The sequence below is a fragment of the Mytilus trossulus genome, unplaced genomic scaffold, assembly GCF_036588685.1.
Source record: "Mytilus trossulus isolate FHL-02 unplaced genomic scaffold, PNRI_Mtr1.1.1.hap1 h1tg000128l__unscaffolded, whole genome shotgun sequence".
In the NCBI taxonomy this organism is placed as follows: domain Eukaryota; kingdom Metazoa; phylum Mollusca; class Bivalvia; order Mytilida; family Mytilidae; genus Mytilus; species Mytilus trossulus.
The window spans coordinates 3,605,388-3,622,712 of NW_026963301.1; the positions used below are offsets into that span (position 1 = coordinate 3,605,388).

The 17,325-nt window shown below is 32.4% G+C and overlaps 1 protein-coding gene across 2 annotated transcripts; it reads right to left on the reverse strand.

The window, feature by feature from the left end:
* Positions 1-9: 9 nt before the first annotated feature.
* LOC134700198 (uncharacterized) lies at positions 10-16,732 on the reverse strand. Of its 2 annotated transcripts, none has more exons than XM_063561558.1 (7): positions 11,241-11,399; positions 10,274-10,463; positions 7,578-7,657; positions 6,698-6,845; positions 4,113-4,193; positions 2,961-3,035; positions 10-2,116 (listed from the first exon to the last, which is right to left on the reverse strand). In XM_063561558.1, exons 1-7 carry the CDS (start codon positions 11,297-11,299, stop codon positions 1,742-1,744), a joined length of 1,008 nt encoding a protein of 335 aa, XP_063417628.1. In that variant the 5' UTR covers positions 11,300-11,399; the 3' UTR covers positions 10-1,741. The 2 variants fall into 2 exon arrangements, with proteins under 2 accessions (XP_063417628.1, XP_063417629.1); XM_063561559.1 differs by lacking the exon at positions 11,241-11,399 and adding an exon at positions 16,522-16,732 and having other exon boundaries at positions 11-2,116.
* Between the last annotated feature and the right edge of the window lie 593 nt (positions 16,733-17,325).

Consider the following 17,325-nt stretch of genomic DNA (forward strand, 5'->3'; position numbering starts at 1 on the left):
ATCTTGATTTGTTTTTAAAACAATTTTATTCAGAATAATACATGTAATATTATAATAATTGATAATTTACCAACTGAATTTCTTTTAAACAAATAAATAAAGTATAATCAATATTAATTCAACAATAAGGTTATGTGCAAAGAAAACAATCGTTTAAAACTCTACTACGATATAAGAACCATGTGGTTTGATTTTAGTAGGTTCAAATGTACAACCTTAAAATGAGTGTAGATCAAAGAACAAATAAAATGCACGTTAACAACATTATGAGAATAACGGATTGTTTCAGTATTTGGTACGCCTAACTGTATTTACATTAGATATTGCATCAGTTAGCAGATTAAAAAAAATATTGTTCAGTATACAGATATGGAGAATAAACTGCACAATGCTAGAAAAAAAATATATTGATACAAAAATATATATATATTTTATTTATATTTAAACTGCTAACCGAGTCTCTGTGGTACGACTCTACAATGAGTATGAGTTGTATCTTAATACTATAATTATAATTTTATCTGTGTAATATAATATAATAAATATTTCTACAATCTGATTATACAGTACGGAACAGCATACATGTACATATATTGCACCAAGGAAGAGACAAGTTAAACAAAAGGAAACAACTACTTAAAATGCATGCACTGTAGCCGAAATTATAAATACACAATGTGCCAATTTTATGATACAATTTAATTAATTTTATTTCCGTCTTAACGAGTTAAATTGTTGTTAAGAATATTAAACATCCCTAACTTACAAATATCTTATTGTGTGCAGTTTGAAAATGAAATTTTAAAATAGTAAAATACTGTACATGTATATACTTTTAAGAGGTAACATTAGCACTTAAACTACATCCTAAGTGAATATGCCTGTTTTTTTTTATATGAAACAAATCATACTAAGCGCTCTAAATCATTGTACACATCAATTTATAATAATATGTAATTATAAATGCACATGTATCCTGTTAATTGCGAAATTGAAATTCTAAAATAATTTATTAAATTGACTACTTCGCTTCTCATTAGAGTTTCAACTTCAGTTTTTCCCTAAAAATGTATGCACCAATGATTGTGCAAACGACAGATATCCAATGAATATTTGTCGTAGATGTTTTGTGTTAGTAATAATATGAGCGAAAAGTAGCAAAAAACAAATGTCAATAATAGTAAAAAAAATTAACGGTACCAATTTTCTTGCACCAGATGCGCATTTCGACAAAACATGTCTCTTCAGTGATGCTCGTGGCCAAAATATTTGAAATCCAAAGCTAATATAAAAGATGAAGAGCTATAATCCAAAAGTTCCAAAAAGTATAGCCAAATCCGTGAAAGGAATCAGAGCTACGTGTCTTATTCTACCGAAAATGCATACATAAAATGGCAATTTATATATTTCTATGTATAGATATAACTCTTACACAATTAAGTTAAGTGAATGACATAAACACAACCTTTTGTTTAATGCTTTCACTCTAGGATAAGAATCTGTTTGTTTATTGGTCAAAACGCGAGCGGAATAACAAGGTTAAATATGTCTCCTTGGCAGAACAGAATTGGACTAAATGTCAAAAGGAAGTCTATATGCAATACGCATCAACAAACAAATGGGATATGCTTGTGTACATTTCTCTTAATCAGTATCCAATACATTCTGAAATTGTGATTCCTAAATTAATAATTGAATCTATTTATAAAGTCTAATGTGTACAATTTGTTGAAGTCGATATTTATTTTCCAAAAACTTTCTTTTGTTTAAGTCCTTTTGCAATAAGGCATTGACCCTGCATTACAGATGGATATTTCAATTCAAGATGGTCTGTGTCTTGATGCTTGGGTTTCTTTAGCTTCTGAGATGATTTCTTTGAAGATTCTGGACTCACTTTTTCATTTAAATCTATTTTTTGCTCAAAGTCGTTTTTAATACATTTATCATAGCAAAATTTCATTGGCGGACAGTATGCAACCATCGTCCAGCAAATGTCTAAGACTTTTTCGAAAAAAAGGTCAGTCGTTCCGTTTATATCAGTTTCTGCATATTGTTTCTTTATATCACTATATGTTGTTGATAGGGGATTTGAAGGTGAACTGTTGTCTCGAAGTTTCTGAAATTATATAACAAGCATAATTCTAATCTCTAAAAGGTTAGACAATTTCTTAATTTTGTAACTGTCTAATATTGGTATTAGTAACGCTTGTCAATTTTATAGAAACCTGATTAAGTGCAGAGTAAACTATTCACTTGTATTTGATTGGGGTTTTTATAATTTCTTTTGGTAACGATTTTCTTAACTGTTTCTCTTAATTATAATGTGTTTCTGATTTTATTATCTGAATGTAAATGTGTTCCTAAAAATCAGGCACTATAAGCCTTCTGTCAAGAAAAATATTGCTAGCAGCACAAGTCAAAACTCTGTGATATTGTTGACTTTTTTCAAAACTACCTCTACTCTTTTGTATTGGAAAAATTTGCGTCATTTTCATCAAATTGGGAAATTTAAAATAAACCATGAATTTGACTGAAACTGCAATTTACAGATCCATTTTCAAGAGTCAAACCCTGCTTTAAAATATAACCCCTGTATGACTGTCACAGTAATGATACATAAATATACCCTCAAATGTGCACATATAGTAATTTTAGGCAAGAAATTGTTAAAATGAGTGTTTTTCAGTTTCTATTCATGCACAATTACTACTGAGACTGCACTGTTTGGGGATACAGTTGTCTTTTTGTGAATGATTTAAAGCCATTTTTTTCAAATTGGGACTCTTCTCCAGGGCATTATTCTCCACTAATTTAAGGCAAACAATATCACTGTAAAACAATATCATAGTAGCTATACAAGTACCAGTTTACATATCTAGTGGCTGGGTGTTCTTATATCATTTTCTGATTTACATTGAACCAACACCTCTTTAACTCAAATATGTGCATTCCATACTTACTTGTAGCAAAGACTTTGACGTCTCCCCTGAAAACTGTTTCTGTAGTTGTGATATATCTTCTGATTCCCTGGGATCCTAAAATATAAGGTTTGAACATGAGACATCTATACACCAAAGACCAAATGATGGAGATGTGAGCAACATTTACTGTTATAACTACACGGTCTTAAACAATTAGCAAAACCCATACCGTATGGTGGTGCAAAAGTCTTCTCCATAACATAATATGCAACAACAATAATAAAAAGAACACCTACTACCCAATTTAACTGCCACAAACTACAACCCCCTAAACAATTAGCGAAACCCATACTGTATAGTGTTGCAAAACCCATACCGTATAGTGTTGTAAAAGTTCTACCTTAACATAATGTGAAACAGAAATAAGAGAAAATACATGATATAACTGAACCAAAGCAAACTACAACCCCCTGACTTAAGAAAGGCATATAAAGAATGTGGTGATGTTCAACATGTTAATCTTTGGGAGCGCTCAACTATTTTCCAACACGGTACACTGCAGTGTCTCACACAAGTAGCACAAACTATAAAATCCGCTGGAAAAGGCTTGACTTATGAGATAGGCACTAGAATAAAAGCACCCATTACAAAGGACACAAAGGACCTCTTGGTGGTACTTGCAGATACTGTAAGCTAGTTATTTGTATGCATAATCCGTTACAAAAACAATGTTGTTCGTATAATTATCAAGAGTAATAAAAAAGTAATGTGATGTATCTGCATTTATGAACCCCGCCGCATTTTTTGCGCCTCTCCAAAGTCAGGAGCCACTGGCCTTTTTTGGTCTTGTATGTTGTTTTTTTAATTTATTTAAGTAAATTTATTTGTTTTTGAGTTCCGTTTGATGTCCATTTTTAATGAACGTGTACACATATTTATCTAAGGGTCATCTGAAGCTCGCCTTCAGGTGCGTAACGTTCTTGCTGTGCTGAAGACCCATTGGTGGCCTTCGGCTGTTTCCTGCTTTTTATTGGTTATTGTCTCTTGGACATATTTTCAATTTCTATTCTCAATTTTATGTATTACAATGTACATATCCCTAAAAAGTGTGTATGCAAATCTGATCTTCTTAAAAATAATTTAAAATATATAAATATTTCAACATTTAAATTAAAAAAAATAAGAACTCACTGGTTTTTGTGATATAAGATTATCTTTGACCATACTATCTCGATTGCTTTTATGTAATTTCTCACAATGATTATAACATTCCTGAAATATATTAAGTACTTTATAAAACATGGGTTGTCAACAAACAAATACAAAGGAAAAAAAACCGGGAATATATGGTGCATATCGTGAAATAGGCAGTGGGAAACTCCACACTGAAATTTACGACAAAAGAGACGATTTTTTTGTTCCCTATTGTTAATTTTCCATTTTAAGATGGTGATGTTCCTTTGGCACCATCTTACGGTGTTTAAATTTCACAACTTGTTCGCTATGCCCGTGTCTGTTGTGACGTTTTTGATATTAACGAACGAAACCTATGTATAACTGGTAAATTATTAAACCAGGGATATCGTTACCATAAATTACTAAAAACCTTTACTAAATTTTTCCAAAGATATAAAGATTTGGTATTGAAGTTTGGTTTTACCTGTAGAAAAAACTTATTTCAAATGGGATAGCACATCCTCAGTTTTACGGAAATGTTGTTAACCGTGTCCGGAAATTTAGAAATGATCCATGTATTAAACTTGTCGCTCCTTTAAATAAACTTATTCTAAAGGTTACCTATTCAACACTGTAATAAGATCATTGAATATTGTTTTTATTGGTATAAATATTGATTTTGTTATCAGCAAATTAAACGCTAACTAAATATTACTAGTATGATATATACATAAACATATTCATATTCATGGATCTACAATATGTCGATACCTGTAACTTGACATTGCACAAAGTCATGATTTTCTCTGGCTGTTTATGATGTCTTTACACTAAATCCATTGGATGTTGGATGTGTACGGGTTGATAGTTTAGTCTTAGATACATGATTTATTTATTAGTTGTTAGTGGCTTTGAACTAGCTGTCAGATAATTGCGAGTACTCTTAGATCTGTTCATTGTGTCTTTTTGTGTCGGGATGTATAAGTACCCGGCCACGTCAACTTTTATTTTTGTCCATCTGATGAGTTAAGCCTTTTTCAACTGATTTGTATAGTTCTTATGTTGTACTGTTATACCACTGTCCCAGGTTAGGGGGAGGATTGGGATCTCGCTAACATGTTTAGCCCCGCCACATTATTTATGTATGTGCCTGTCCCAAGTCAGGAGACTGTATATTCAGTGGTTGTCGTTTGTTAATGTGTTACATATTTGTTTTTCGTTCATTTTTTTACATAAATAAGGCCGTTAGTTTTCTCGTTTGAATTGTTTTTCATTGTCTTATCGGGGCCTTTTATAGCTGACTATGCGGTATAGGCTTTGCTCATTGTTGAAGGCCGTACTGAGACATAGTTGTTAATATTCGCCGTTACGATCACAGCATTGAAAATAATGCTTTGATTGATGACGAGAGAGGACATTTTGTTTATTACTGAAAATCGCATGGGGCCTAGGTAAAATACAACTCATACTGTGTAGTTTGTGTCGTTAGGTGGATGCAATATTGCCGTATTTCCTTTGAGCAGTCGAATTGATCGGGATAGGATCGTGTAGAGATCATTTCGATCTTTGCTCGAATAAAGTCCGATCATTTCCAGATTAACTCGACCAATGTCCGATCTCTTTTTAGAGATCGAAAAGTGGTCGAATGCGGTTGCGAAGGGATCGGGTATTGGTCGAGTTGGTCTTGGATGAAATAAATATAGAAGTCGTGGTGATCTGGAAGAGATCGGACTTTAGTCCAGGAAAGGTCGAAATGATTGATTACTGATCGGTAATTTTTTTTATATTCCAACCGAACTCGATCTCTACACGATCCTTTCCCGATCAATTCGACCACCACTCGACGACTTCTCGATCTCTTCTCGAGTGGCTTGCTTTTCGATCCTTACTCGATTGTTTTTGACATGTCAAAAACTCTCGGGTAGAAAGTCAGATCGATGACGAGTATGGTAGACTATCCCGAACATTCTTGTCGATTGAATCAGACCAGTCTCCCGATCACGTAATTTGTCTTGATCGGGCTTGATCGAGTTGATATGATCAGCGGTGTTAACCTTTATTAAGGTAGACTACCCCGAACATTCTTGTCGATTGAATCAGACCAGTCTCCCGATCACGTAATTTGTCTTAATCGGGCTTGATCGAGTTGATCTGATCGGTAGTGTGAACCTAGCTTAAAGGTGTTGTGTTTTGCTTTTTTATTTTTATTTAAAATAGCATGTGCTATATCCATGTTGAGCAACAGGTTATATGGATATTTCTTTCTCGGTAACAGTTCATTTTGGGGTCCTCTTTTTAATTCAGAGGCAATGATTTGGATTTAAACAAATAACGCTTAATTACAGGATACAAATTGCATAAAAAGATATGTGCATTGTTGGAAGTATAAAAATTAATGTATTTTTACTCGCTATGAAACAGGAGTAAAGTTTGACCAGTCTCGCTTTTCGCCCTGTTTCTAAAGTTCGCACAACTATTTTTACGTTTTCCGACATTTGTACTACATGAAAGCTTTTTGTTACTGATGTTAGTTGAACAACGAATCAAGTTAGACAAAGCAACAGTAAACTTGATTGCTTCTTCAATGCGAAAAGAAATACCTTTAAGATTTCACAGGTTTTCTCTGCACTACCAAGTAACTCGCACATATGCTTTCTCTCGGTCGCACAGAACATGATGTATTTTTCTCGGAACTTCAATCTGTCGTCTGTTTTCGGTTGCTCTTTTGATTTCGTCACAGACTGAAGCCTTTGGTAAAATAAGAGGGAAACGTTATAGAAAACAGTGTTATTACAAGACAAGTGTATAGAATGGCATATTAAGCACCTTCCTTATTTTATGTATAAATTTATGATTGTCAATGATAAAATTAAATAACGAGATGTGGTACGATTACCAAATTGAATGATACATAGCCAGTTACCCGAGTTCAGTTATATCTTCACAGTGGATGAAAACAGGCCGATATCCATATATCCCGTGAGCATATAAATGAGTTGACCATATTTCTCTTAAAAGTTTAAGACTTAATCGCAAAATAATCTCTAGAAATATGATGACATCTTTAGCTTCTTTCAACATTTTATAGATTTATTAACAATCCTTCATTTTTTAATTGTTTTCTGCTTCACTTATTTTTCTAATTTATTTTTCAGGTGGTTTCTTTGTTTAAATGTTCGTGTAACTTTCAAGAGTTTTTTTTAAAACAAAAGAATAAGAACAAATATCAATGAAGATATGGCTCCGAATAATGTGTGGTTATATATGTATCTTTTGCATGGTTTATTACAATGAAAGTCCTTGAAATATCTACATACTGTCATGATAGTTCGCATTAAAGTGGTAATGAGATTTACTTTAAAATAGATGTGTTATGAATTAAGTGGTAAAAATGTTAATTTTCCAAATAGTTGACATATGAGCTAACTTACAAAATCTAAACTTTTAATTTTCAATTTTTAAAAACTACATAAATTATACCTCTGTCGTATAGTTTCAATTTCCATGGATTCTTCGTTAATCTGTTTCTCAATGTTATCCGTTTTTGTCGTCTCTTTTGTCTGATGGAAAATAAAAGAAAAAAAATTAACTCTAAAATAGAATGTTGTTGTTTGGTAAACATAACCAAAAAAAATGTAATATAAACGTTAAATAATTGTTGTGATGCTGCATACTGACAGCAGGATACACGTCAATTCTGAAAACATCTAGAAGAAAACGTAAATAACCTTATTTATTCCCTTCAATTTATGTATATAGCTCATTATGTTGTTGGGATGTACAAGTACCCGGCCACGTCCATTTGTATTTTTGTCCATCAGATGATTTGAGCCTTTTTCAACTGATTTATATAGTTCGTTCTTATGTTGTACTGTTATACCACAGTCCAAGGTTAGGGAAGGGTTGGGATCCAGCTAACATGTTTAACCCCGCCACATTCTGTATGTAAATGCCTGGCCCAAGTCAGGAGTCTGTAATTCAGTGATTGTCATTTGTTTATGTGTTACATATTTGTTTTTCGTTCTTTTTTCTGTACATAAATTAGGCCGTTTGTTTTTTCGTTTGACTTGTTTTACATTGACATTTCGGGGCCTTTTACAGCTGACTATGCGGTATTGGCTTTGCTCATTATTGAAGGCCGTACGGTGAGCTATAGTTGTTAATGTCTGTGTTACTTTGGTCTCTTGTAGAGACTTGTCTCATTGGTAATCATACCACATTTTTTTTATACTGAACGTTTTTGTATATTTATAAATCCCTGGCTTGTAAATGTTTTGATTTGAGCGTTTCTGAAAATGGTAAATCAAGAAAAACTCCTCTGACACAGGAAATTTATAATGTGTTAATTTCGTAAGCTAGCACAAGGTTGGAACCAGTGCTGGTGGACAGTCAGTCTGTGTGGGTATCATCAGTTTAGAACTCAATCTTAGTTCTTTAGTGTCAACTTGTTTTCTTCTAAATTTTCTGGTTGATTAACTAAGATGTTATATAAGCTCAAAGTCACAATTCAGTCAGATGAAGTTAATAACCTTAGATGAGTTTGACTTCTGTGTAGAATGACAGGTAATATAGCTTAATATATCTTTTTTAGATTTAAATTCACCCTGGCTTGTAACTGTTTAGATTTGAGTGTTCCTGATAAAGGTAAATTCAGAAAATCGTTTCGGTTGCATGAATAGTATACACTTTTTATATTCGTCAATTGAACAGAAAAATTACAACTAATAGTTGGTCACAAAGAATTTTTGTTTTCATATTATTTAAAGACAAAAGACATAAATGATATACAACCATACCACATCTTCTTTTTTATATATAGAACAGAAATCGGTACGCATCGTACTTTAGGATTTCGTATTAGAGGAAACACCGTGTTATCAATAGGACAACAATAAAATGTGAAGTTTTTTATTTTTTCTGCGACAAAATCAAGGAAACATATATTTGTTTTGAGAAAAAAACAAATATTTTTTTTATTTATTTGTTGTCATAGTGACAGAGAGGGTGTGGCGGTTACATTCTTTTTAGTGTATCAACTTCCTTACACATTCGTTTCTTATGTAACCGTTTTATAACAAATTTTAAAACTATATCTTTTGGGAAAATGAGTACATTTGTACATATACGATCCGTGTTACGAATATCAATTCAATGTTTTTTAAAAAAAGTTTGGAAATTTTAGATTTTTTAAAATTTTTATCAAAGTTTTAAAATATCAAAATTCCAAATTGTGTAAAAGTTTTGAAATTTTGAAATTTTTTGGTTACGAATTATTATTTAGTATGTGATAAAGTGGACATATTGAAACAGCTTTATACGTTTTTTATTGTATTTATTACAGAAGCATTTTAAATAGGATATGATTCAATATACACTTGTCTTTTAGGGATTAAACTCCAATGTTGGTTATAGCTGTTGCTCAAGTTTATGTTAGTTTTAGAACTGTGTTATTTTTCAAAAATAAAAGAAATTCTATACAGCATAGTTAAGGCACTGTAACAATAACTCTTGAGTGATACACAGTTCAAAATTTATTAACGGCATCTTTGTTAAAAACAAACGAGTATTGTGAGAACTGTACTGTGTGTCTTTTGTTTATTAAATAGCTGTTTTCTATCAATCTTTTGGGTTAATCCAAGTGAGTTTTACACTATTGCCACATGCGAGCGATTTCAATCTTTTTAACCGTCCACATATTGTATGTGCCTGTGCCAAGTCAATAGTCTTTTATTGAAAATGAGTTGCAGCAAATATATCTACATTCAGCTTTACCAAACAACCATTTAATTAAATAGGAAAACTTTTATTTAATAAGATAGTGTGGAAGTGTAGTGTAAAGAAGTGTAGTGTATAAGGCTGGACACATAAATGAATCGTTTTTGTCATATTAAATCGGAAGAAATAGGAATATCCTAAGGCGTATGTGAATTTGGTATTGTGACATGAAATTTCAAAGTAATTAATTGATGCAACCACCTTGTTGCAATCCATATTTATCATGCAGGATTTACACTAGCCATACTTAATTTAGTATAATATTCCTTAAATGTTAAGAAGCGTCAAGGCCAGAAAACTTCCTCCATTTTTATAGGATCCCACAAAAGGTCTGTACTATGTATTTATAATATTTTGAATTAATACAAAAGAAAAATGTAACAAAAAACTAAAATCAATACCTTGATGTCCTTGATAAGCTTCTGAAGATCTGTAACTTGAGTTAAAACTTGTTCATTTGCATTGTCCGTATCAACACTTGCCAAATATTTGTCGAACGATCTTCTGGCATGGTCATGTTTTGGCGAAGCAAAGCCGCCATTTAACTCTCCGTGTTTGGAGGAACGTATGTCTTTCATTTCCATTTCTGTTCTAAAAGTAAAACACATTAATATATCAGTGGGAATTCAAACTAGTTGTACTTTTTTCCACCATCTTTTCCTGGTCAAAATCCTCGTCATTCCAATTAGTTACGGTTATTTATTTGTGGCTCATTAAATACTTCCAATTTAATATCAATACATGTACTACCCAATTAAAAATTATGTTTGTTTCCGGTTTTTTAAGTATTGGTATTACAACTTTTAAAATGATTGTAATTATTGGATTAATTGTTTTCAAAATGGGATTTTTCTATTTTGGAAAAAAATATACAAAATTCTACAATTGTACTGAACCACACTTGTATCAGAAGGGGAACTTGTTGATCTACTATCATCGTTTTATCATGGTTATATTGCTCTTTAGTTTATGAAGCTTGAAACCTTATTCAGTTCCATTTATTTTTAAAAAGATGAGAACTGTCTACAAACAATAATTATAATAAAAACAAAAATGAAAAAAAAAATTACTATTTACAATTTATTATCGTACAGAAGATGTATTATCGTACAGAAGATAAATAAGGACGGGTTAATATAATTATAATTTAAATTCCCAAAGATGTATTCAAACAATCAGCTACAACAAAGATGTTCAAATATAAGATCATCTATTCAAATTATTAAATTATAAAATAACAATGCGTATGATGTTGTTAAAACACACACATTTGTTCTAATAATGACATAGCACACAATTACATTGTACATACATGTATATTGGGCCATGTCCATTAGAAAATACACAAAAAAGACAAGTGATACTCACATAGTGCTACTGTACACTAATCTACATGGACTAGTAGCCTTAGACTTAGCATTATCCATTGTCTGTTTTTATAATTTCGAGTTGGGAATAATAGCAAATCTATTCAATCCTATGTCAATACACATCACGTATACTTCCTTATGTAATCGTTTAACTATACAATACTTATAATGTGTATCCAGGACATTGAAACTAACAATCTATTTAGCTACACATAGGTTTTATTATATATTTGAAAACTTGAATTGGCCCAATCTGTCTTTTTTACCCGGACAAAAGTCTTCTGGTGATTTATTTTCTCAATACACATTTTCGACATTCAAAATGCATTTTTAGCAAGAATGAATACATGCTTTCTATAAATACGTATAGTTAATAAAAAGTGGGGAATATTGGATAGTCTTCTCCTCCCATCCATCCTCTACTTTCCCCTATCCCATATTTTATTTCTCCCTGTCTCCCGTCACCGTGTACCCCTCATTGGCAGTAAAGAATAAGAGCAATTATATGCCGACATTAATAAAAACTATTCAGAAAGATATTGTTTTATGTAAATTTGAGAGTTATTATTATAAATGGGAGAAGAAAAAAGAATTCCCTAACCCGTGAGTTGTGCACCCATAACAAACTTAAGTTCCCACGACACAATTTGAGTGGACAGGTGTCGTTAATAAATGTTAGTGATATTACACATTGGTTTTTATTGAGATTCATGTTGATCAAATAAAAATGAATAAGTTTTCAAAATAACTTTTTAATTGTTTAGTATTGTTTGTCCCTCTGTTTTCATTTATTTGGCTTTTGTTTTCTTTTTAAATAAATAGTTTGGAAACATGATATAGTCCTGTATGAGTTGTTCTCATTACTGAAGGTTGTATATTTGCCTATAATTGAGTACATCCACTTAATATGAACTTAAAGCAAATGCGTCTTAATGCCAATCCCACCACTTACCATTAATTTATATCATGATAGATGAAACAAAAACGTGATTTTATAAAGATCTGCAAAAAATAATAGAAATGGGTTTCTCCTTTATACGGAAGGATCATATTTGTCAAGCAACAGTAAAAACAACACTAAATCTAAACAGTATAATTCCTTATCGTTCACGACTAACGTATTAACTACATGTACCATTCTATATCGACCTACAACTTAACTGTGTCTCTACACACTCCATATATATAGTATAACAATTAAAACAGTTAGTATGGTCTTCCGTTTTAAGCCGCCAACCTAATAAAATGAGAGTGTTCGGGTTAACTTAACTAAGTGACATTTACACACTTAAAGTCATAAACATACACGTTAACACCTATATTTGTAATAAGAAATAGGACAGCGGTGACTTAAGCTAGGCCTACATTCTGTGACTTAATGAAAAGTTCCGAGATATGAGTTTGAAAAATTTGAAACATCATTCTATAACTTTATAACTATATATAACTACATGTATAAATGTAAAACATCATATCCCTTCATTATAACTATCTATAATAATCAGTTCGTTGACTATCATGAAAATTACAATATTGTCAATATATTAAGAGGTTTTACTGATTATCGGAAAAGTTTCGACGGTATCTGATTTTCATAATTATTGCGAGATGTAGTTCATCTCGAGTTTTGCGCTTCGCAAGCTGTTAAGTTCACTGCATATTTCAACTCGCGAAGCGCAAAAATCAAGATGAAAATTTAACTGCTCCTTCTAAAGGCAAAATGTCTAACACAACGCAATAATATACAATTATCAATTTATGGCCTGTTGAAAAGGTGAATATTCAAAATTGTCAACACGAGACTGTTTTGTCATTGAGGGCGCATCCCGAATTCAAATAACCTTAAGGGTTGACGATTTTGGATTATGCTTCATCAATTGTCAGGAACCACAATTGTTTTATTATACCGAACTAACAGCGGAAGGGCCTTTTGAAATCTTACTATATTCTTTATATACATGTAACGTACACAAGCTGAACACAATATGAAAATACATCTGCATTCTAGAATTTCTGAAATGTACAACAAATGTAGAATATTTTTTCTATAATATTGATGGCCCTGAAAAGGATCGTTTATAAGAGATGGCATCGGCTGCTAGCTCTCTATTCGTGTCCAAAGCCTTATTCTCTCGTCTTTCGATGGGCTGCCAGTGTAGGAGTAATATTTACTGCTTTGTGTAGATTTAGCTCGTAATATATGTAAGGTATAATAATACACAATCTACGGTTTATGATTTATTTAAGGGTCAACAAATTGTTAGGCTATGCATCATGATACTTTTCGTCGAAAGTGGTGCAAAACCCTAAACCCTAACAGACGAACAAAAAACAAAAAAATCAGAAAAATAAAAGATGCAGTATACAGTTTTTAAACAAAGGGCAGATTTTTATGACATATATAAGGATATGGGTGTGGGTTTCCTTAATAGAGAATATAAATGGCAAAAAATATTAACAAATCGAAAATAATGAGGTACTGAAGGAGGTAGACCTTGATTAAGGGAAATAACTCTTAAAATCATCAGTATGTTTGTGTCAACCATTTTCATAAATATGTTCTAAGCTTCAAGTTACATAGATTATTGCCAATCTGTTTCAGGTAAATGCTTAAAATGCATTGATGAAACTTGACTTTTACAAACGTATAACTGACTTAAAGAGTTGTCTCCCTGAACCAAGGTCTATCCCCTTAAATATGAAGAACTATAATTATAGAGAAACATAGCCAACAAAGTTATGAATACAGAAACGAACTTTTTATTTTAATATTCTGAATCATTCCGAGCCTACAGGAACGCAAAAAAAAAGAATGTACAATGTAAATTGATAAAATATATTTAAGATCTGTCATAAAATTCCATACTCCAAGTACCTTGTAACCACCAAAAATGGAATAAGCAATCAGGGACGATACTTTTGTTTTACTTGGGACATACACTTGTAGACATCGTACGGTTAAACTATAGTTTTTTTTTTATCTCAACTATTTATTGTTACTCTCAAGTAACGAACTAGCAAAACGTGCACAAAAGAACATGTATACAATAAATGCAGTACCGGAAACGATTTAAGGATAGATTAATTATATATTAAAATGAAAAGGCTTCCTTATGAGGTTTGCACTAAGAAGGACATATACAAATCATCTGGTTATGTGGTTTCTGTTTCATATATTGATCAATTTGACGAAACGTGATTTAATCTAATACTGATAGCTCAGATGTTTTAATTTACATATATATGTTACTGGAAAAAAGTAGGGCCAGTTACTCCTTGATATATCTCACACCAAGTCTGTTTACAAAATGTCTTTCGATCTATTAATACTACAAATCAATGCTATATTGTGTTGGCTACAAGCGCTTCTTTACTTTCACAGTGGGTTTCCTACAATAGCTTACACTACTTTTGGACATAACGCAGATTATAAAATGCAAAACATGCTTTTCTCGTCTGCCCATGAAGCGATGAATAGAAGTTAAACAAGTTTTGAAAGAAGAGGAGATGATAAGGTTGTAATCAAAAACCAAATTACACAATTTGAAGGCATTCACAACACAATGTCCAAGAGAACCTAATTTAGGGATCTTTATTATTGATAAATACCAAACAGTTTCTATAGCTATTAACCCCCACACTTGACTAAAATATGAAGATTTTTTATTTTAAACTGTTCTTTTTAAAGGCCTACTACATATATGTAAGAAGGTACTCAAAATACATAAAGAATTTGTTCGTACAAACATGTAGGTAAACGTATTATACACACGTGTACCCTTCTTGGTATGCCATTTTGGTGCAGACGTCCGTCACAAATGTAACAAAAATATATCAAATAGTCATTTTATAATTAACACCAAGATCATGAATTCGAAAATGTCGTTTAATGAAATTGGATACCCTGCATTTATAATGCTTTATAACAACATATAATCAAATTGCTAAAAGATCCCCTTATAAATTATTGAAAATTATCATTATGCAACAATAACTTGTGTAAATTAGATACACCGATTCATACTAATGCTCTCAAGGTGTATCTAACATGTCGACAAATCTTTAAAATATAACATTTCATTGGTTATTTATGATAAATTACAACTTAGGCTAGTCACATTCTCTATACGAATCTGACCCTTTGAATGAAACGAGTGCAGAGGATACTGAACATGGCACCTCTTTTCTGTTTACATTAATTGTACAGATTGAATATTGATCGATGATGATGTGTGGGTGTTTAGAGTCCGACTATCCTGTATGGATATCGCGGACTGGAGCAACCTATTCTATAGACTGGAGTATGTCGGTCGTTTTGCCTTCATTTTACTCCGACTGCGTTGGTGTTGCTGGTACGGAGTATCGGGTCTTGCTGCTTGTATGGCTGATTGAATTGCCTCTTTGGATTGGTCAGTGATGACGGGCGATGTGTGTGGTGGTGTGCGCAGTAGGTTTGGGTGGTCGATGTCGAACCCATCTTCAAAGTCGATCCTACTGCGCTTTCCTCTGTCATTGGTGGAGGTATAACATAACAGGCGGTGGCAGGCCTTGTTGGTGTTGTAGGGACTGATGACAATATCTATATTGACTACAACCCCAACTGGTTCCCCTTTGTACTTCGTTGGTATTAGTACAGGTCCAACTACGCTTTCTCTTGCCTCTGTTTGTGTGGTGGTGGTTTGTTTGACTTGGTCAGCAGGTACCTCGGCTGTTTTTGTTGCCTTCCACTGGTCAAAACGCTATGCGTTTCTTCTCCTGGTGGAGAGTGACTTACTCTTCAGGGCCGGCTTGGATTCACTAGAGGATGCCTCTGGTTCCTTAGCCTTTGTCTTGGTCCACGTCAACTGTACTGACACCTGGTCAGAACTTGCGGAGAACTTCCAGGCAGGTTATTTTCCAGTTAACTTCATTGCTGCTAGTAAGGCATTCAATTCATCTGGAATTTCCATTATGTTTGTCCAAAAAGTTAGTGAGTTGTGTTCAGCTGTGATCAGTACGAATACTTCAAATTGAATATTGATCACTATATTGTTTATCTTTTATATAGGACAGTCGATTTGAAGAGGTGACATCCCAGTATTTATCTTGGATGACAAAGTAGGGACCCTGTCTGAGTAAAAGTCAATCCACTTGCGTTTATTGACAGAAACCCATAACCTGAATGAAACACCCAAGGATACATTAGCCATTAAAATAAAATATACATTTTGTCTTTTTATCTGTGTCATAATTCCCAGTTTCTATCGATCAAAATATAAGAAATAAACTAAAATATTTACCTGATTTTTTAACCGTCTTTATTTACTTTCGTTTCTAATATTTCCATATTTTAATAAATCACCTAACTGAAAATGACACTTGAAAGACAATTCTTGAGTAGCAGTTTGTAGTTTCTTTAAATATAGGCGTAGTTATTTTACTTCCGTGTTACATATCGAACGTGAATACTCATGCCCCCTTATCAATATGGGTCACTAGTACTTGTTCATGTTGTTGTATGGTTGACAGGTATTCTATTTTTAAATCATAAGATATAATACGTCACATTTAAATCTTTTCAGTAGGTGTATACATAAAATATATCTAAAGGCAAACAAATGAAAAAACAGCCTTTAAAGGTTGCAGAGGGAAGGCGGTACAGAAAAACTCATGCTGCTTATGGTACTACTAGGTTTAGAGACTAAAATGCAGTTTGTAAAACTGATAATACATAATTATGATATAGATATGAATAGCAGCTGATGTCAAATCAATCTAGATCTAAGTATATAAATCACACCTTGTACAGCCATATAACTTTTTTTTAATTCTATGTTTTATCTAACTTTGGGTTTATCAGAACACTTCAAACCTATACCTGTAAAATTATAAGGACTCCTTTTTTTTTTATTAATAAATGTAGATCAAGAAAGTATTATATCATAAAACATTTCACTCGGATATAGAAGTAAATTTTCTAGAACTTCTTTTTGTCCGGCAAGAAGATCAATACTATCATGACTATGGAGCCGTCCATTTGGCACATGTGGCAGTGTGAGATGTGTAGATATACATTTATTAAAAAATTGGGAGGTCAAATCCGA

Coding starts and splice junctions, on each gene's coding strand:
- LOC134700198 (XM_063561558.1), bottom strand. CDS start 11,299: ATGGATAATGCTAAGTCTAAGGCTACTAGTCCATGTAGATTAGTGTAC. Junction 10,464..11,240: donor TTAGTGTACAGTAGCACTAT/GTGAGTATCACT, acceptor TTTTACTTTTAG/AACAGAAATGGAAATGAAAG. Junction 7,658..10,273: donor AGCTTATCAAGGACATCAAG/GTATTGATTTTA, acceptor ATTTTCCATCAG/ACAAAAGAGACGACAAAAAC.